This window comes from Octopus sinensis, linkage group LG5 (genome assembly GCF_006345805.1).
Source record: "Octopus sinensis linkage group LG5, ASM634580v1, whole genome shotgun sequence".
Classification (NCBI taxonomy): Eukaryota; Metazoa; Mollusca; class Cephalopoda; order Octopoda; family Octopodidae; genus Octopus; species Octopus sinensis.
In genome coordinates this window covers 103,353,644-103,376,786 of record NC_043001.1, presented here as the reverse complement: position 1 = coordinate 103,376,786, position 23,143 = coordinate 103,353,644, and the positions used below count along the sequence as shown (strand labels likewise).

At 38.0% G+C, this 23,143-nt stretch overlaps 1 protein-coding gene across 1 annotated transcript in view; it reads right to left on the bottom strand.

The window, feature by feature from the left end:
* Positions 1–1,922: 1,922 nt before the first annotated feature.
* LOC115212395 overlaps positions 1,923–23,143 on the bottom strand; it is a 43,445-nt gene continuing 22,224 nt past the window's right edge. The window contains exons 2-4 of the mRNA XM_029781283.2: positions 11,949–12,060; positions 4,393–4,470; positions 1,923–2,193 (exon numbers count right to left, since the gene is read on the bottom strand). Coding sequence (XP_029637143.1) covers positions 2,010–2,193; positions 4,393–4,470; positions 11,949–12,037 — 351 coding nt within the window. The 5' untranslated portion in view covers positions 12,038–12,060 and the 3' untranslated portion in view covers positions 1,923–2,009. The remainder of the gene's footprint in view (positions 2,194–4,392; positions 4,471–11,948; positions 12,061–23,143) is intronic.

The window sequence follows — 23,143 nt, the reverse complement described above, 5'->3', positions numbered from 1 at the left end:
ATGAGATTGTGCCAAGTCTGAAGAACATCAAGTAAAATTCTTCGATTAGAACTTTTTTACCAATTTAATGGGGTTGGTATAAGTAGTAGTAGTGGTAGTAGTAGTAGTAGTAGTAGTAGCAGCAGCAGCAGCAGCAGCAGTAGTAGTAGTAGTAGTAGTAGTAGTAGTAGTAGTAGTAGTAGTAGCAGTAGCAGTAGCAGCGGCGGTGGCGGCAGCTGTAATTTATGTCAGCAACTTAAATGCAAATTGACATAAAGTGCTGAACACTGCAGAGTTACAGTATTTAGAATTTTATATCTTATCTTTAATCAGTATATCCTATACTGATGAGGCCGAATAAGAACAAAACATGCGAAATTATTCGCACACTGCTAAGATCACTCTCATTCCTATCACTGCATTCCTCTCATTTTAATTTAAATTTTTATTGGAATTCTAAGCTTATCTCCTCTGACTTACTTAACGAACACAAATAATTGAACTAATCGTTCTTTGTAGTAAAGATTGTTTGCCGACATAACATGGCAGTCCTGGTTTAGGACGAATGTTGCTGTAATTTAGCCCCAGGAGACATCGTCTCTAGATGGCTATACGACACGATCTGTCTCCTTATATTTTCGAACAATATCTCACTGAATATCTCACATTGTGAGATTTAAAAAATAGTAATTTTCTAATTTATAGATCAGTGACTAGTTGTTACTTTGAAAACTATATATTTCGAACGGGAATTTGCTAGCGCCACCTCTAGCCAAACAATTATCCGGTGTTGATGAAAGGAAATAACCTGGAAATCGCGATACAGAGATCTGAGTGGGGATGCTAGATTCCCTTGTTCGAAAATAAAAGGACTCAGATCTTGTCGTATAACCAGCTAGGGACGATGTTTCCTGGGGCTGAATTACAGCAACATTCGTCCTAAACCGGGACTGCCACTTTATGTTGGCAAACAATCTTTACTATAATCATTCTTTCTCGTTACTGTTGACGCAATTTTAATTGATCAAAATTTCTTACTCGCTACATCAAGCATGTTCGTACCTATTCGTCGATGTAATTTTCATGCCGAATCCGTTACTGGATATTCTTTTTTAATCTTTATAATCTTAAAAGTCAAAGAATTACATAAGAAGTTATGTTTGCAAAGTCGATCCCGACGGAATATGAACGCAGAACTTAACGACAGCCGAAATACCTATTTCTTTACTGTCCACAAGGAGCTAAACACAGAGAGGACAAATAAGGACAGACAAACGGATTAAGTCGATTATATCGACCCCAGTGCGTAACTGGTACTTATTTAATCGACCCCGAAAGGATGAAAGGCAAAGTCGACCTCGGCGGAATTTGAACTCAGAACGTAGCGGCAGACGTTCCTCACGATCTGACTTCACATCCAGCTGTTCTATTGTTATTCGAATTGACTTAATCCGGCTTCCATAATTTTTGTTTTTGTGCCAAAAGTAATGGATTAATAAAGCTTAAATCTTATAATATGAGAAACCTTTTAAAACACATTGGATTTGTTTGGGTTAAGTGAATTTATTTTTAAAGCAACCAATTTCAAACAATAGTAATTATAATTGGTAAACAAATATTTACAGAAATTTCATCGCAAATTAATCAACATTGACCGCAGTGCGCGCGCGTGCATATGTGTGCGTGTGTGTATCTGTGCGTGTGTGTGTGTGTGTGCTTTTGTGACTCTATTTGTCCCCAACCACCACTTGACAACTGGCGTTGGTGTGTTTACGTTCCCGTAACTTAGCAGTTCGACCAAAGAGACCGATAGTAGTAAGTACCAGGTTTTATAAAAGGATTGAGATAGATTCGATTGACCAAGAATTCTTCAATCGGTGCCCCAGCATGACCGGCGTCTCATAGCTGAAAACAAACAAAAGACAAAGGAAACAAAACCGAGATGTTGCCGAAATATTTCTCTTTATTCTCGAAACATAAACACGAGATAAATAATGTTTGTTTTTGTTTAGGAATTAATAAAGCATTCTTCACATAAGATTGGTGCCACGCTTCTGCTGCAGTTTTGATTTTAATTGAATGATATTCCTCTTCCTCCGGCCGGGACTCTGCGAACTGTCCAGATAACGCCATCTGTCTAAATCTAACGAGGTGTGGTACGTTGGACACTGGCCTCCAAGCCCGCCTATTTTACTATCACAGCCTCTCTTCCGTCTATAACAGAAAGGAAATGAAAACAATATATTTATCAAGAATCTGAGCGAAGTGTGTTTTTTTTTGTTTTATTTACATAAAGAAAGGAAGAAGCTTCATGTTATTTCAAATATGTTTCTGACATACTTATGCATCTAAAAGCAATTTCACTGCGGTTTACCATGAAAAATTTCTCTCTTATATATAAATACATCATCGTGACTTCAGTGGCGCCTTCTGTTGGACCCCAAAATGGAATTCTGGCTCGTTATAAATTTCTAGCACGGTAAACTCCAGGGAAATTGCTTTTAAAAGTTACAAACATATCTGAACTCACCTAAAATTTATTTCCCATCATTGCTTCACGCTTCAACTTAAGTATTTGTTCAGACTGGGCGGTCAACGAATGCCAGTGAGTCACTAGTATTGACTAATTTATTATAAAGCTACGGCGGTTTACTAATCAGCTGAGGGTCACCCCTCTTTGGGCGGCGAGCTGGCAGAAACGTTAGCGTGCCGGGTGAAATGCTTAGCGGTATTTCGTCTGCGTTACGTTGTGAGTTCAAGTTCCGCCGAGGTCGACTTTGCCTTTCATCCTTTCGGAGTCGATAAATTAAGTACCAGTTACGCACTGGGGTCGATGTAATCGACTTAATACCTATGTCTGTCCTTGTTTGTCCCCTCTGTGTTTAGCCCCTTGTGGGTAATAAAGAAATAGGTATTTCGTCAGGCGCAGCGTTGTGAGTTCAAATTCCGCTGAGGTCGACTTTGCCTTTCATCCTTTCGGGGTCGATAAATTAAGTACCAGTTACGCACTGGGGTCGATGTAATCGACTTAATACCTATGTCTGACCTTGTTTGTCCCCTCTATGTTTAGCCCCTTGTGGGTAATAAAGAAATAGGTATTCTCTGCCATAGGAGGATAACGAGCCAGAAATGAATCTAGGGACCCAAAGGAGGGCGCAACTGATCTGACAACAATATATTTATCCCTTACTATAATCGAGCAATTTCTTTTTCTTCACGGTAAATTGCAGTGAACTTCTTTTTAGAATATAAAATATGTCAGAAACAAATCCAAACGAATCTAAAGTGTGTTTATTCCCCACCACAGTTTCGCATTTATGCTAATGTATAAAGAAAGAAATTGTTTACTCACATCTTTGTTTGGAGTATAACCTTATAAAATATATAAATACGTTTATGAAACTTTGACGATTATATAAATCGTCATTCCTGCGAAAGTTCGCGAAACCGGTACCAGGTTGACCAGCATTTTCTTGTTCTGACCCATTTGAGGTAAGACATTATTATTGTTCTCTGATATTTTTTCCTGTCTTGTCTGTAATAGATTTGTGACGATTCGGTGGTACAGAAGTATTTTTTGACTTCTATCATTAGCGATATAGGTACTCATGTAGTACCTTTGTGTATATAAGGATAATTCATTCGCCTACTTAAATATATATATATATATATATAATTTTTTTTCAGAATGAGATAAAAAACCAAGGCTGTGAACATTTTAGAACATTTATAAATAGGTTTTACAGCTATTTCCGGGATATTTTTTTATATTCCTTCATCGGAAACGGTGTGAGAAAATAGTTAAGCAATAGTCTTATTGACACCATTATCTCTCATAACCTCTCTCTCTCTCTCTCTCTCTCTCTCTATATATATATATATATATATTATATATATATATATATATATCATTACTGATGAGCTTTAATTTCAACGGAAACTAGCGTGCTAGTATAGTGACGTCGCTCGCTGTGGGGCAGTTATCACCCCTGTCAGTATATAGATGATGTGCTTTTTGTAGCTATCAGGTTCTTTGACTCTTGTTTCTAGCAATGTAGGTGCTACCCTACACCCTCAGCCACTATTAGTGACAACTGAATGTTCCATTTTGGTTTTGTATTGTGTCGAACCACTTTCGTTATTATGTGTGTGTGTCCTTGTGTCTGTATTTGTTCCGACCACTACTTGACATCCGATGCTGGTTGTGTTTACATCCCTGTAGCTTAGCAATTCAGCTAAAGGAGCCGATGAAATAAGTACCAGGTTTTTAAAAACAAGTACTGGCGTCGATTAATTCGACTAAACATTCTTCAAGGCTGTGCTCCAGCATGGCCGTAGTCTAATGCCAGAAACAAGTAAAAGATAAAAGATTAAAAGTCATGAAACAAATCGTTGTCTCACGATTATACTCACGCTTGTCTGAGAAGAGTCTGAAGTCTGTTTTGGAACCTGTTTAGCGGTACATCCCTTGCACTAGGATTGACACGAATACTGTAAACCACAACAGAAAAAAAGAAAAGAAGATAAAAGAGTTATTTATCCTGTGATATATTTTCTGTTTAATACTGTGTATTTCATGCATGCAGACATTGTTTAACGAACGAACGAAAAAGGCGAAGATATAAGCGTCTGTTGAGTCACCCAGTCTTGCAAACCAACTTAACTGACTCTCCTAATGCCCCAGCGAATAGCTATGAATAGACGTACAACTCATTTTTGTCAGATGAGTCGTACCCGCCATTCAAAGGGCCAGCTTTGTACCCTTCTGAGTCATGTTGACTCCCCTTGAAAACTACTTTAAGCGTATGCGTGTGTGTAGAGGGCTCAGCCACGTGCATGTTAATTTTCACGAGCAGGCTATTCCGCAGGTCAGATCAACTGGAACCCGCAGGACATTGTAACCGACAGAGTGCCAAATTAAGTATGATCATCATAGCATTCCATTATTGTCGAAATATCGCACGACTGAAGCGAAGAACGCAAACAATAATCCAAACTAAAACAGATTTGCTACATTTTTACAGTTTCACTCACTGTAACGGTTGTCAGATGGTGACCTAAACGTACCACGTCGGTCAAGTTGCTATTGGATACCAGTTCACACAGGCTATAACCACTAACGTCTCCTAGATCGATGTAGTGTTTAGCTATATATTTAACAACGAGATTCTTAACTACCGCAGCGTGTTTCCAGGCAATAACAACGGTGTGGGATAAACTTCGAGACACATTGGTAGTATAGTAAGGGGAACTAGTCAGTGCGTGTGTATTGCAGGACAATAGCTTAAGGCTAAAATGACGAATGTGGAAATTTATGTTATTGGATTAGGTCCCTCATTGCAACACTATATAATTACTTCCTGTTAGCATTTGATAAGCAGCCTTAAGGCGGCGAGCTGGCAGAAACGTTAGCACGTCGGGCGAGATGCTTAGCCGTATTTCGTCTGTCTTTACGTTCTGAGTTCGAATTCTGCCGAGGTCTTCTTTGCCTTTCATCCCTTTCGGGGTCGATAAATTAAATACCAGCTGCGTACTGGGGTCGATCTAATCGACTGGCCCCCTCCCCCAAAATTTCAGGCCTTGTGCCTAGAGTAAGAATCGTAAGCACGCCGGACAAAATACTTAGCGGCATTTTGTCCATCTTTATATCATGAGTTCAAATTCCACCGAAGTTTTCTTTGTCTCTCATCCCTATCGCGATCGATAAAATAAGCACCAAATGAGCGCTGGGACCAACTTACCACCTCTCCCGAAATTGCTGGCCTTGTGCCAAAATTTGAAACCAATATTTGAAAAACAGCGACCGAATCTTAAGTTAATCCTATACTTTGCGAAGTAGGTTTTAAAACCTTTTTGTACGCCCCCCCACTCACCACTTACTTCTCTACAAACCTTACCTTCGGGTCCCATGCAACTCTACGGAAGACTGATATCAAGACAGGAAGGAAACTTCAAAATGGGGGAAAAAAAAATGAAGCCGGTCTTCTGATAGGAATGTCTTTTCTTCGTATTCTTCAGTCGTAGAAACGCGCTCGGGACATCCTGAAGCTTGAATATCAACAACATTATGTGGACCAACGTTTTCATGAGTGTGTGTCCATGTGTGTGTGTGGGGGGGTTGTTCATTTGAGTGTGAGCACGTTTGTGTATTTGTGTGCGTGTGTGTGCGTGTGTTTGGGTGTGTATGTGTTTGTATCGGTGTTTGTGTATGTGTGTGCTTGTATATTTGTGTGTGAGTACATTTCTGTTTGTGTGCGTGTGTGTGTGCATGCGTGTGTTCGGGTGTGTGTGTGTTTGTATCAGTGTTTGTGTGTGTGTGTGTGTGTTTGTTTATTTGTGTGTGAGTGCATTTGTGTTTGTGTGTGTGCGCGCGTGCGTGTGTTTGTGTGTGTGTGTGCGTGTGCGTTTATGTGCGTATGTGTTTGTATCAGTGTTTGTGCATGTGTGTGTGTGCGTGAGTGTGTATTTGTGTGTGCGTATATGCGTGTGTGTATATATGTGTGTGTATATAAATGTGTGTATGTTTGTATCAGTGTTTCTGTGTGTTTCTTTGTGTGCTTGTGTGTTTGTGTGTGTGTGTGTGTGTTTATTTGTGTGCTTGTATGTTTATGTGTGTGTGTGTATGTGTGTGTGTGTGTGTGTGTGTGCGTGTGTGTGTGTGTGTGTGTGTGTGTGTGTGTGAGTGTGTGTGTGTGTGTGTGTGTGTGTGTGTGTGTGTGTGTGTGTCAGTGTTTATAGGCTTATGCGTGTGTCGTTGTCAATGTGTGTGGATTTCATTGATTGCATTTTGGAGTTTTTGTAAATGAATTGTTATTCGCGCGAGGTCAGCTTTGTTCGGGTTGGCCAACGATCGCAAACAGATATAACTTCATAATCGAATTTGTTCTCATTTTGTAAGAGAGAAGAGCAGCGTTCTTTGAACTGGGAACCGAAAAAAGACATTCATGGGCGTCGCCGTTTATTAAAAATCTAATTTACGGTTTTTAGAAATTCATCCTAAAACAAGAGCGCCTTCGATGCATTGTTATTCAGAACTGTTTTCACAAATATAACAAATAAACCAAATAAGCGATTGATGTCTATAGTTTTATTTTCCAGACTTCCAGCGCAGGAGTGGCTGTGTGATAAGTAGCTTGCTTACCAAACACTTGGTTCCGGGTTCGGTCCAACTGCGTGGCAGCTTGGGCAAGTGTCTTCTACTATAGCCTCAGACTGAGCAAAACCTAGTGAGTGGATCTGGTAGATGGAAACTGAAAGAAGCCCATTATATGTTTGTGTGTCTGTGTATAGTTTTCTTGATAAATAATAGAACTAAAAGCCAACCACATGGTTCCTAGTTCAGTCCCACTGCGTGGCACCTTAGACAAGTGTCTTCTACTATAACCTCAGACTGAGCAAAGCCTAGTGAGTGGATTTGGTAGATGGAAACTGAAAGAAGCCCATTATATGTTTGTGTGTCTGTGTATAGTTTTCTTGATAAATAATAGAACTAAAAGCCAACCACATGGTTCCCAGTTCAGTCCCACTGCATGGCACCTTGGACAAGTGTCTTCTACTATAACCTCAGACTGAGCAAAGCCTAGTGAGTGGATCTGGTAGATAGAAACTGAAAGAAGCCCATTAAATGTTTGCGTGTCTGTGTATAGTTTTTTGATAAATAATAGAACTAAAAGCCAACCACATGGTTCCAAGTTCAGTCCCACTGCATGGCACCTTGGACAGGTGTCTTCTACTGTAACCTCAGACTGAGCAAAGCCTAGTGAGTGGATCTTGTAGATGGAAACTGAAAGAAGCCCATTATATGTTTGTGTGTCTGTGTATAGCTTTCTTGATAAATAATTGAACTAAAAGCCAACCACATGGTTCCAATTTCAGTCCAACTGCGTGGCAGCTTGGGCAAGTGTCTTCTACTATAGCCTCGGGCCGACCAAAGCCTTGTGAATGGATTTGGTAGACGGGCCCGACGTGTGTATGTGTGTGTGTGTGTGTGTGTGTGTGTGTGTGTGTGTGTGTTTGTAATTGTGTGAGGCTGTAATTGAGATTTTATTTTCGTTCACTTTGGCCTGCAAGACATCAAAACATTTTCAGTCCAAATGGTGTTGCCACCCACTGATCCAGGCAACGGTTTCAGAACTGTTTAGTACTAATTATTAATTACAAGCGTCTAAAAACCCGCAGGGGTGCGTCTGTGAATATAAACATTATGAATTTTTAATTTTACAAATTCATAGTTATGCAACATATTATATTTTTTTATGTTTTAAAACTTAAGTTATTGCCTAGCTTAATTTTATTTAACTTATTTAGGCGTAGGAGTGGCTGTGTGGTAAGTAGCTTGCTTACTAACTACGTGGTTCCAGGTTCAGTCCCACTGCGTGGCACCTTGGCCAAGTGTCTTCTACTAAAGCCTCGGGCCGACCAAAGCCTTGTGAGTGAATTTGGTAGACGGAAACTGAAAGAAGCCCGTCGTATGTATGTATGTATGTATATGTTTGTGTGTCTGTTTGTGCCACAACATCGCTTGACAACCGATGCTGGTGCGTCCCTGTCACTTAGCAGTTCGGCCACAGAGACGGATAGAATAAGTACTAGGCTTTCAAAGAATAAGCCCTGGGGTTGATTTGCTCGACTAAAGGCGGTGCTCCAGCATGGCCGCAGTCAAATGACTGAAACAAATAAAAGAATAAAAGAAAAAATACTTAGAAAATAGGTTTTTTTTTGTAAATTCCTTATTCGAACTGCACTAATAACCCTATGATCACCAATTATCTGATCGTTAAGTTATAATGTTCTCGTTCACTTCCGTTGTGTATAGAAGTGCTTTGAAGTAAAGTGTGTAGAGTGTGGTGGTCTCAAAAATATGAGAGAGGTTTAGCTGCGCAGGATCTCCTTGATTGTGTCGAAGAAGACGAAAACCTTTTGAAAACGGTCATAACAAGTGACGAACGGTGGGTCTATAGCTACGATCCCGAATCCAAGGCTCAGTTTTTTTCAGTGGAAGACCCCCAAGAAAGATTTCAAAACATCGAAGAAATACAAGCGAATGCACTGAGACAGCTGTTCGCTGTCCCTTACCAAACACTTGGTTCCGGGTTCGGTCCAACTGCGTGGGAGCTTGGGCAAGTGTCTTCTACTATAGCCTCAGACTGAGCAAAGCCTAGTGAGTGGATCTGGTAGATAGAAACTGAAAGAAGCTTATTATATGTTTGTGAGTCTGTGTATAGTTTTCTTGATAAATAATAGAACTAAAAGCCAACCACATGGTTCCCAGTTCAGTCCCACTGCATGGCACCTTAGACAAGTGTCTTCTACAGTAACCTCAGACTGAGCAAAGCCTAGTGAGTGGATCTGGTAGATGGAAACTGAAAGAAGCCCATTATATGTTTGAATGTCTGTGTATAGTTTTTTGATAAATAATAGAACTAAAAGCCAACTACATGGTTCCCAGTTCAGTCCCACTGCATGGCAACCTGGACAAGTGTTTTCTACTATAGACTCGGGCCGACCAAAGCCTTGTGAATGGATTTGGTAGACAGGCCCGATGTGTGTGTGTGTGTGTGTGTGTGTGTGTGTGTGTGTGTTTGTAATTGTGTGAGGCTGTAATTGAGATTTTATTTTCGTTCGCTTTGGCCTGCAAGACATCAAAACATTTTCAGTCCAAATGGTGTTGCCACCCACTGTTCCAGGCAACGGTTTCAGAACTGTTTAGTACTAATTATTAATTACAAGCGTCTAAAAACCCGCAGGGGTGCATCTGTGAATATAAACATTATGAATTTTTAATTTTACAAATTCATAGTTATGCAACATATTATATTTTTTTATGTTTTAAAACTTAAGTTATTGCCTAGCTTAATTTTATTTAACTTATTTAGGCGTAGGAGTGGCTGTGTGGTAAGTAGCTTGCTTACTAACTACGTGGTTCCAGGTTCAGTCCCACTGCGTGGCACCTTGGGCAAGTGTTTTCTACTAAAGCCACGGGCCGACCAAAGCCTTGTGAGTGAATTTGGTGGACGGAAACTGAAAGAAGCCCGTCGTATGTATGTATAAGTTTGTGTGTCTGTTTGTGCACCAACATCGCTTGACAACCGATGCTGGTGCGTCCCCGTCACTTAGCAGTTCGGCCACAGAGACGGATAGAATAAATACTAGGCTTTCAAAGAATAAGCCCTGGGGTCGATTTGCTCGACTAAAGGCGGTGCTCCAGCATGGTCGCAGTCAAATGACTGAAACAAATAAAAGAATAAAAGAAAAAATACTTAGAAAATAGGTTTTTTTTTGTAAATTCCTTATTCGAACTGCACTAGTAACCCTATGATCACCAATTATCTGATCGTTAAGTTATAACGTTCTCGTTCACTTCCGTTGTGTATAGAAGTGCTTTGAAGTAAAGTGTGTAGAGTGTGGTGGTCTCAAAGATATGAGAGAGGTTTAGCTGCGCAGGATCTCCTTGATTGTGTCGAAGAAGACGAAAACCTTTTGAAAACGGTCATAACAAGTGACGAACGGTGGGTCTATAGCTACGATCCCGAATCCAAGGCTTAGTTTTTTTCAATGGAAGACCCCCCCCCCCCAGCAAGATTTCAAAACATCGAAGTAATAGAAGCGAATGCACTGAGACAGCTGCTCGCGTTCCCTTAAAAGGAGTTCCAGGAATGCTTCCATCAATGGAAATGGCGCAGGAAGGGGACCACTTCGAAGGGGATTAAATGCCGGGTTCTTGTGTGTGTATTTTGTTGTGTCTGGAGAGAGTCATTTTCATTTTTTGCCTTATAATGTAACACAATCACCGAGAAACTATCGAAAGGGTTGCAAGACGCAACGAAAATTTTAGGAAAATAAAAACAAGAAACAAGTGGAAATTTTACCGGTGAGTGTGTTACATTATAAAGCACAAAAAGAAAATGACTCTCCCCAGACACAACAGAATATACTTCAACACACGAACTCATATAAAGAATCTTGCAAACTAAATCCAAAAACAAAACATGTGTGTGTAGTTTTCTTTATATAGCATCGGCCCGGATACTTTTTCATCAGACGCCGTCATGTATGTTTGATGTGTATGACTAATATGTTTGATGTATATGACTAATATGTTTGATGTATATGACTAATATGTTTGATGTATATGACTAATATGTTTGATGTGTATGACTAATATGTTTGATGTATATGACTAATATGTTTGATGTGTATGACTAATATGTTTGATGTGTATGACTAATATGTTTGATTATATGACTAATATGTTTGATGTGTATGACTAATATGTTTGATGCATATGACTAATATGTTTGATGTGTATGACTAATATGTTTGATGTATATGACTAATATGTTTGATGTGTATGACTAATATGTTTGATGTATATGACTAATATGTTTGATGTGTATGACTAATATGTTTGATGTGTATGACTAATATGTTTGATGTATATGACTAATATGTTTGATGTGTATGACTAATATGTTTGATGTATATGACTAATATGTTTGATGTATATGTCTAATATGTTTGATGTGTATGACTAATGCCTTGTAAGCTAACATCCATTAAGCGTGGCTGTTGTTTCTAGTCTGCGCATGCCCTGTTCTCTTATAGGTGAGTGTGTGATTTCCTGCCTAATCTTCGTGTATTGAATACATTTTGAAATAGGAATTGAAATAGGAGAAGGCGCGTGGCCCAGTGGTTAGAGTTTTGCACTAGCGATCTAGTGATCGTGGGTTCGCTTCCCAGACCAAACGATGCGTTGTGTTTCGAATGATGCGTGGTGACATCATGCAAAAACTGAAATGATGCAAAGCACATTGTGACCAGCGATGTATAACAGCATCCTATAATCTGGTCGATCACGTGATATAGAAATAGACATGGCATTTAATAACGTGTGTGTATGTGCGCGCGCATCTATATCTTCGATAGTTCAATTTAATTCAACCCTATGAAAAAAACAGAAAGGCTTTTACCTGTTTAATTCGCTCAGTTGCGGATCATACCAAGCCCAGTTATAAGGAAGCACAAGAAGCAAAGTGAGGAGATAGTAAAGTATGGCCATCGCTGTTGGAGAAAATAAAGAATCTGAAAGAGAAGAGAAAAAAGACGACTTAATATGACGAAATTACACATTTTTTTTTTTTTTTTTTTACTTGTTTCAGTCATTTGACTGCGGCCATACTGGAGCACCGCCTTTAGTCGAGCAAATCGACGCCGGGACTTATTCTTTGTAAGCCCAGTACTTATTCTATCGGTATCTTTTGGCGAACTGCTAAGTGACGGGGACGTAAACACACCAGCATCGGTTGTCAAGCAATGCTAGGGGGACAAACACAGATACACAAACACACACATACATATATATATACATATATACGACAGGCTTCTTTCAGTTTCCGTCTACCAAATCCACTCACAAGGCATTGGTCGGCCCGGGGCTATAGCAGAAGACACTTGCCCAAGATGCCAGGCAGTGGGACTGAACCCGGAACCATGTGGTTGGTTAGCAAGCTACTTACCACACAGCCACTCCTGCGCCTATGTCAAAGAATTCTCTATATGGTTGTGTGGTAAGAAGTTTGCTTCCCAACCAAATGGTTCAGAGTTCAGTCCCACTGCGTGGCACCTCGAGCGAGTGTCTTCTACTATTGCTCTATATTACAACGAGGCTCTGGTGTCCAGTGGATTTAAGGACCGTATCTCCTATATGCCGGGCCCTAACACCTGCAAAGGAAATGCCACCGTTAAAGTCATTTGGTTTGTGTCACCCTTCTCACTGACCGTTAAAACTTGTGTGGGAAGGATATTCCTTAAAATAGTGAACAAACATTTCACACAGTCACACAGATGCGGGCGTTTGTTTCATAGACCCTTAAGAGGTATACTGTACTAATACTAACCCATGCATTAAAAGTACAGGATATGCCGGCATAAAAGCCGAAATTTTGGTCCCAGATTTCAACGTTGAAAAAGTTACCTCGGCTTATTTGCCGAACAAGCAGGAATTGTTTTCGGGAATTTTAAAAGATTTCTTTAAACGATTTATATTAGAAAGCCAACAATCAATGAATTGGAGCGACTATAATGCCGCTGTCCAGAAGATCGCAGATCTTCGAAACACACATTTTAATGTTTTTTTAAGTCAAAATTATTTTAAAATTTATTGTTTTTATTTTATATTTTAAAGACATTACATACGCACAAGTTAATAATTGCATACACACACACAAACTTTATTTGTGTATTTCATGTTAAGAAAATATCACAATTTCTCCATGTGATCGGCTTGAAAATTTTTAAGATATTTTCTTAAAATGAATCTAATGGTAGCCTTAAAACACAAATAAAGAATTTTCATCCACCAACGCGGTATTGAGTGCCCATTGTCATCGCGCACACACACACTGGTATCGGTATATAGATATATACTATTTATAGGTCCATTATAGGTAGGATCAGCAAAAAATTACTCCATCCGGTGGGAGATAAATGTCATTTGAAATAAATAATTACAAAAAAGTTACCAATAGTTTCATGCCTTAAGATACATTAAATTATCATATTTATATAACATTCTATGTATTTCCAAGAAATCATTCAGGTTCAGTTCATAGCATTAAAAACAAGAATGCTGGCCTATGAGAAAATACGAGAAAAAACGTTATTAACTGAGTCTGAATGATTTCTTGGAAATACATAGGATGTAATATAAATCTACTAATTTAATGTATCTTAAAGCATGAAACTGTTAATAGCTCTTTTGCAATTGTGTGTGTATGTATGTCAGTATTCAGTTTTATTTAAAGATTCCCTGCCAATAGAGTAGGAGCCGGTTTCTAACCTATATCCAAGGCTCCTTCACTGGAACTTCAATATCAACAACAGGATATTTTTGTGTGTATGTATGTATATATGCATGTATGCATGTATGCATGTATGTACGTATGTATGTATGTATGTATGTATGTATGTATGCATGCATGCATGTATGTATGTATGTATGTATGTATGTATGTATGTACGTATGTACGTATGTATGTAAGAGTCAGTTAAGCAGTCAAATTTATTGCCGCAATTATTAAGCAGTTATTGATCTATTGTCATCACTTTGGTTTTTCTATTGATTTCAAGATAAGCCCTGACATGACCCCTACAATTACGAGGTCCTATTTATTTACAGTCTTTAGCTTAGATCCATCGATGATGTAATCAACGATTCAAACTCGCCCTCTTCACTGTTATTATGGTTGGACAGTTAGTCCTAGCTACTAAGTCATCGATTTAGCTATCATTAGGATACACTACTAAAACAAAAAGGATTTATTTGTACTAACTGGTTTGTTTAAATTATTTAAGAGATCAATCAAATAGGTTTATTCTTATTTATTCAATTCATAATTCAATAATAACATTAACATATATTTCTTTATTGCCCACATGGAGTTAAACATAGAGGGGACAAACAAGGATAGACAAAGGGATTAAGTCGGTTATATCGACCCAGTGCGTAACTGGTACTTATTTAATCGACCCGAAAGTATGAAAGGCAAAGTCGACTTCGGCGGAATTTGAACTCAGAACGTAGCGGCAGACGAAATAATGCTACGCATTTCGCCCGGTGTGCTAACGATTCTGCCACCTCGCCGCCTATAATAATATTAATATTGGTTTAAAATTGCGACACAGGGGCAGCAATTCCGAGGTAATGGCTCAGTATTCAACTGGTACTTATTTTATCACCCCCGAAAGGATGAAGGGCAAAGTCAACCTCGGTGGAATTTGAACTCAGAACGTAAAGTTAGCAGTGTACTTCAAAAATATTCTTTGCAACGATAGATATGAAATTTGCAGTGATACAGACGGAGGACATGTTGAAAATTGTCAAGGAGGTTTTGACCTAAGATTTATAAATCTATTTGTTTTGGCATCATAATTATGTAATAAACATAAAATTGTCATTAAAAAAAATTGCCCGAATTTATTGAAGTAGATAAATAATTCCTCTCTCTCTCTCTCTCTCTGTCTGTCTGTCTCTCTCTCTCTCTCTCTCTTCTATTTCTATATATATATATATATATATATATATATATATATATATATATACAGTGTCGAACTGGGTCTAAAAGTATTGGTTGCTAGGAGACTAAGGGGTCCACCTGCAACTACAATGCTATCATTTAATTTTTCTTTCTTTTTTTTTTGTAAAAGTATTCTTTTCAACTGTCTACAAACACAGCAAGGCTGAAATAATTAATGTATTCTTCCAGGAGTGAATAAAAAAATTCTCAAACTTGAGGGGATGGGCCCCTTAGATACTAACATAGGCCCCCATATATGGAGTCTAATGGTGCAGGGGCCCACTTTCCATCGGACAAGCTGGAACCTGGCCAGTCCGCCACTTTACATATATATATATAATTTCGATATGGAGCAAATAATTCACGAAAAAATAATTTGTGAATATATCATTGACCCTGTGATTTTCTAGTGTAACAATTTAAAAATGATGATAACAGAAGCAATAATATAGGTGATTGCAGGCCCCCCAAACAGCATTAAATAACTGAAGGATAAAAATTAATCAAAGGACATACTAAGTTTGTCTATCTGCTAGAAATAACACTTATTTAAATCGCCAAAATACACTGATAATAACTATAGAAATCAACTGTCCGAAAGCAAACGGGCCAAAACAATCTCTCTGCATACATTCAAGTATTTGGACTCACATAGACCGGTTTCTGGACTGGCGTAATAGCCTAACCACATATATATATATATAGATATATATATATATATATATTTCTTCATGGCTCCTTTGTATACTCTGATCCTTTCTTTATGGCTGTAACCTGAGAACTGCATGCGGTGAATGAAATACTGTATGTGTCTCTTTACGCTATGTTGATGATATCAACATAGTGGTAAAGGCACCCCCACAAGAGAGTAATGTTGATATAGTAATAGAAACTAATACTATGGAGAGCATCCAGCAAATAGCTAACTCCATCCACCAGAGTATTAAGGTCACAATAGACTACCCCACTAAACACCCCAACCATAGACTACCAGTACTAGACACTGAACTCTGGCTAGAAATTATATATATATATATATATATATATATATATATATATATATATATCTATATATATATATATGTGTGTGTGTGTGTGTGTTTGTGTGTGTGTGTGTGTGTGTTTGTGTGTTGTGTGTGTGTGTGTATGTATATATGTAGGTATATATATATAATATATATATATATATGTGTGTGTGTGTGTGTGTGTGTGGTGTGTGTGTGTGTGTGTGTGTGTTGGGTGTGTGTGTATGTATATATGTAGGTATAAATATATATATATATATTATATATATATATACTATATATGTATGTATGTATACAAGTAATAAGAGAGAGAACACATGTGGTCACTCTAACGCTAGATATAGATCCGCAAAGGGAATCCACCACTAAAGAATTGTTCTCAAGCAATAATTCAACACGCCAAGAATGTAAGCGGGCAGGGCAAATGAAAAATAACCAAAAAATAGATTAACTCTATACATTGTTTCATCGTTAATAGATGTGTAATTTTACTTACATAATCATTTTCGAATCCTCAGTAGAGTATATCAAAAATATAATTTGCTGAACCGAACGCCAAAATCCATACGAAGCCGAGCAAAGGCGAACGGCACAGCCGATTATATTGCAGTTATGTTCAAATATCCTCATTTTGGCGCGGTTGAAAATACGGATGTAAATACTACCCCAGTAATTTACTGCCGGTTGAGAACATATTAATTTATAATTAAAATCACAATAAGGGTGAAAAAAATTGAATATTAATTAATAACATCAATTCAAAACACCAAGTGGCCTAGCGTAAAAAAAGACTGGGACACAGTAAAAATTATTAATACAAGTAATAAGAGAGAGACCACATGTGGTCATTCTAACGCTAGATATAGATCCGCAAAGGGAATCCACCACTAAAGAATTGTTCTCAAGCAATTGCTTGATCTATATCTTGCGTTAGAGTGACCACATGTGGTCTCTCTCTTATTACTTGTATTAATGATTTTTACTGTATCCCAGTCTTTTTTTACGCTAGGCCACTTGGTGTTTTGAATTGATGTTATTAATTAATATTCAATTTTTTTCACTCTTATTGTGATTTTAATTATATATTATGTATATATGTATATATTATATGTATGTATGTATCCTGTCTGGGCAATCGAGGCAGCGTTTAATTAAAATAGTTGTCTATGTATCATGCTTAATGTATATACACTGTCGATAGGCCAGTAATTACAGTATTTGTTCTGAGATAACATCCTTTATGGAATTTCTGTGTTAAAAGTACATTCAACATCAAAGGGAGACGGAAACTCGTCCCAACAACGATCGAGAACACCAGTAGCATTTGGTCCTTTTAGGGGCTTTTTCAATGTCGCTTACTCTCAGCCAGTCACATGATCGTAAAATAATTCTTTGTTTCCGATAACAAAGCATCTGATATACGGTTTTGAAACAGTATTTGTTTAAAATAGTAATCTACGTATCAAACTTTATGTGTAAACACTGTCGATGATAGTAACATTGCCGAATGCAATAGTCACATATTCTTACACCAGAGACAACGAATCGTCGTATCTTCGTCTGAGGATACGACTGGCTGGCTGCGAGTACGCATCAATAAAAAGGCCCAGAACGGGTGAAATGCATCTGGCGCTCCCACTGGTCGCTGCTGGCATGAATTTTCTTCTCTTTCTTTCCCTCCTTCCCTCTCTCTCTTCCTTCCCTCCCCTTCTTTCTCTCTCTCTCTCTCTCTCTCTCTCTCTGTATCTATCTATATGTGTGTGTGTACATAAGAATGTATGTCATTATTCAGTATATTTCAAGGTCAATAGAGTAAGAACTGGTTTCTAACCTAGATCCCAGGATCCTTCATTGAAATTTCAACATATTACTCTTTACTCTTTACTCTTTTACTTGTTTCAGTCATTTGACTGCGGCCATGCTGGAGCACCGCCAGTACTTATTCTATCGGTCTCTTTTGCCGACCGCTAAGTGACGGGGACGTAACACCACAGCATCGGGTGTCAAGCAAGTAGGGGGCAAAAACAGTGGGACTGAACCCGGAACCATGTGGTTGGTTAGCAAGCTACTTAACCAAACAGCCATCCTGCGCCATTATAATCCTATTATACATGTATATATATATATATATATATATATATATATAAAGGAAATGAAGAAAATGCTGACAAAATAATTTAAGTAAAGGAGAGTGTATTTAATTAGGTGAAGGTTCTTTTTACCGGTTACGCATTTGTTATGCTTATCAAAAGATATTTTTAAGAACGATAGAGTTCCTTTCTGATAGATTTTTTTCTCTTATCTGATAAGAGAAAAAAATCTATCAGAAAGGAACTCTATCGCTCTAAAAATATATCTTTTGATAAGCATAACAAATGCGTAACCGGTAAAAGAACCTTCACCTAATTAAATACACTCTCTCCTTTACTTAAACTATTTTGTCAGCATTTCTTCATTTCCTTTTTGTATATATCACAACTCGTGTTCCACTCTCTTTTTTAATATATATATATATATATATATATATATATATATATAATATATATATATATATATATGTATATGGAGTGATGTGTATAATTACATACGTATATTTTTAAAAGAAATTAAAAACATCACCACACGAAAGGAGAAAACCACACTAATGGATTTAATATATGAAGAAAACAGACACGTAATACACCAATGCAATATCCATTTTAAGAGGAAGTTATCGTGATTGAAACAAAAACATCAATATGAGCTCGCAAAGGAAGAAAAGCAGAAGTATCCAGATACAATAAATGGAATTATTATGGAAGATGTGCTACTACCAGAAGAGTTCAATAAAGACAATGAAACGAACATCTATGGGGGAGTAACAACGGACCCAGACGAAATATCGATACTTCAGCTACCACCAAAGTATGCAGTGTATAGTAAGGTGAATACCATCAAATGCCTGTCCGAGATTGAAAAGTCGTTCACAAAAATACGTTGGAATTTAAATAGATACAATAACAACAACACTTGCGACAACAACAACAACGTGAAAAACACTAACCGCAGCAACAACAACACAAACAATAATGAGCGCAGCAATAACAACCGTAGCAACAAAAGCAACACGAACCGTAACAACAACAACAATAGAAAAAATGAATGCATAGACACAAACAATAGTTACAAAAACAAAAACATAAACAGAGAGAAAAAATCGTATACAACAACAACAACAATTATAGGGAGAACCGACACACAAACATACACACAGATAACCACAGTCACAAAAACACGAATAAAAGTTGTGTCGTGGGGGTCACGATGGAAAATAAAGTTGAATGCAACAGAATCCTTGGACAGGGAGTCAGTAGACTTGAAACAGATAACAATACTCGTAGGAACAAAAATAACAACCACAACAGAGGGAATGACAGGGACCAACAGACAGACATAAAACCCAACACTAATATGAACAACACATACACCAGAAACAAGAACAATGAAAATATCACTAGCGATAATCAGAATGATAGTAATAATGGCAATGGTAGGAATAATGGTAATAACAATAATAGTGGTAGTGGTAACAGTAGAAGTAGTAATGATGGTAATTGTGGTGGTAATAGTAATAATAGTAGTAGTGGTAAGGGTAGTAATAATAATAGGGAGGCTGATGATGGAAACAGTAACGATAATGAAGATAACCCTAGAATGACCATTGACATGTATACCCACCCCTTTGACACTCAATTCTTCAACGTATGTGACAAAACTTACTGCATGAGCCGGATTTATCCAACAACATTACCCTTCAACAAAAGAGTCTACATCCCAAGACATACTAATGACTATATGGAAGCACAGTTCACTATAGCTAGGACCAAACTTAGACAGATTTTAGGATTATACACTAAGAGACAGAGACAGAATAGGACAGAGGCCCAACACCTCGGGATTAAACCTGCAAGTGGCCTACATAAGCTTATTCAGCGCACGAGGAACGGGGAGGCGGTATGCCTTCCCACAGATAAGTCCGGCAGGATGTCAATAGACAGCTTACCGAACTACACCCAGGCAATGCAACCTCATATCGTCAATACAAAAATAACAACTGTACAGGCACATGAGGAGGGAGAAAAGGTCCTCAACGCCCACATGATGATGTGGACAATTGTTCTGGGACCCCAGAAACGTACAGCAAATAATTTCCAAGCCTGGAACAATGATATCCCGGCACTGTATGGACTTCGCAAGGACCATAAAGTAATTACTGACCCTATAGCAGGACCACCAACAAGACCAGTCTGTGGAGCGAATATCGCTAGCAATTACAGAATCTCCTACTTCCTCTCAATGATCATACGCCCTATAATCCGGATGTCACCCGATGTTTGTGACAGCACAGAAGATCTCCTCAGCAGGATCGATGACTGTAACAACACTTGTGACCTGACAGGATGTATGGTGGGTAGCATGGATGTGGTATCCCTATACCCATCGATCGACGTAGATTTTGCGGTGGAGAAGTGCGTGGAGATGATCAATGAGAGCCAGGTGGAGTTCCGTAATGTCAACACAGAAGAACTGGACCTCCTAGTTAGACTGACATGTAATAATCAATACTTAGATAAACATAATCTTAGTAGTTTCTGCCCCAGCAGATGTTTAAGAGGTAGACCGCCCACAATTACTTCTATGGCTAGGAAAACACATGTAGAAAGATGGCGCGGATGGACCAGAGCCATACGGAGCCCCGCAAATGTCCATCAGATAAAGAAAATGATCGCACATGCACTAGGAGCTAGTATAAGAGTTACCCTAAAAGGCCACACGTTTAAGTTTAATAATAAAATATATGCCCAGGGCGAGGGGGCAGCCATCGGCGTTAGTATCGCTAGTGATGTGGCCAACCGTTTCATGGTATGGTGGGACAGAAGGCTTAAAGAACGCCTAACACAGAACTCCATACTAGTAAACATGTACTCTCGCTATGTTGATGATATCAACATAGTGGTAAAGGCACTCCCACAAGAGAGTAATGTTGATATAGTAATAGAAACTAATACTATGGAGAGCATCCAGCAAATAGCTAACTCCATCCACCAGAGTATTAAGGTCACAATAGACTACCCCACTAAACACCCCAACCATAGACTACCAGTACTAAACACTGAACTCTGGCTAGAAATTGTGAATAATAAAACCCAAATCCTTCATTCATACTATGCCAAACCTATGGCCTCAAAATACTTGATCCACCGGAACTCAGCCATTGCGGACAATGCCAAATTCAATATTTTGATGGCAGACCTCGTCAGAATAATGAGAAATGTGTCACGCATGTGCGAGCCCACAGAGTTAAAGAGACACATACAATATTTCATTCACCGCATGCAGTTCTCAGGTTACAGCTATAAAGAAAGGATCAGAGTATACAAAGGAGCCATGAAGAAATTTGATAATATATATGTAATGATAGGAATAGGATTTGTCCACTCTATAGGAAACAGTCATGGAACACTATAGAAAGGACAAAAAAGAAAATAGGAAGGCCAACTCTTGATATGATAGCCATAAATACCAGAGTGTCATGTTCGTTGACACCACCCCTGGAGGTGAACTGGCGTACCGCTTTAGAAGGACCCTAGACAAACTTAAGCTAAGAATTAAGGTTGTTGAAAAGCCAGGCAACTCTATCAAATCTATAATTTGTAGAACCTATCCTTTTAGTAGAACCCCCTGTACGGATAAGTACTGTACAGTATGTAGATTTAGCCCATAAAACAAACTGTAAAGCCAGAAATGTAGTCTATAGTATAAGATGTATAGAGGGAGGATGCAGTAACAAGACAACGACATACGTAGGGGAAACGGCAAGAAGCATAGGAGAGCGGGTAAACGGACATTGGAGACAACTTAAGGAAGGTAAAAGCTCATCGATTCTGTACCAACACGCCGAACAGGAACACGGGGGATCAATCAATAACATAGAAATTAAAATATTGTCCACAATAGAACAGATGCAACAATAGACAATTACAGAAGCTACACACATAAAGAAAATAACCTAGCCTGAATAGAAAACTAGAATGGAGCACTAACACACACCACAACATATGACGATAGAGAATCCTGAAAACATAATAAATACACAGATAAATAAACTAATAGAAATAAATAACTATATATATATATATATATATATATATATATATATTTAGATTATATATATATATTATTATATATATATTCGATTTATTATACATACATACATACTACATGTTATACATACATACATACATACATACAAGCATATGTAATGATAATAATAAGTGGATGTAAACACTGAACAAAATAAGAAAAACAAAAACAACAAAAACAAAATACAAATTACATGAACATATATAAACAGAAGATACAAATATTACAGGCATCCCCCCACATACACTAAATAAACATAGACGCACATAGAGATATAAGCATGCGCAAATGAAGACATACAATAGAATATCAAAATGGCTGACGGTTAGTAAGGAGAGACACAAATAAGTAAGAAGAAAACAAAGGACCACTGATGCGGTCACAGGAGTGTGACGAAATAACTCTGGCCGAAATAAGATTAAGATTAATGTAAAAAATAAATAACACTGAAGCAAAATAACACCAAATATATAGTGCGTGTGTTTTTATTGGCTAAACTGGCAATATGACCATTCCGAAATATAACAATATCTGTTTCAACACACGACTTCACATAAAAAATCTTGCACAACAAATATTTAAACGTATATATATATATATAATCGCGCGCACACACATATGGACAGTATTTGGTTTACACAGTAGACTGGTTCCGCGAGTCGTGCGCACACAAACACACACACACACACACGTGCATATGAATACTGTTGTAATAACGGTTTTTATTTTCTCTCAAAAATATGAGCTTCTAATACCTTCATAATATAACCGCACATTTATGGTGTTTTTTGACGTTTCTGAAAATGCAAGGATGGCCTCGGTCCTGGTTTATTCTTCATTTCGTTTAATTGCTCCACAAGTTGCTTTCTTTGTGTTAAAGTG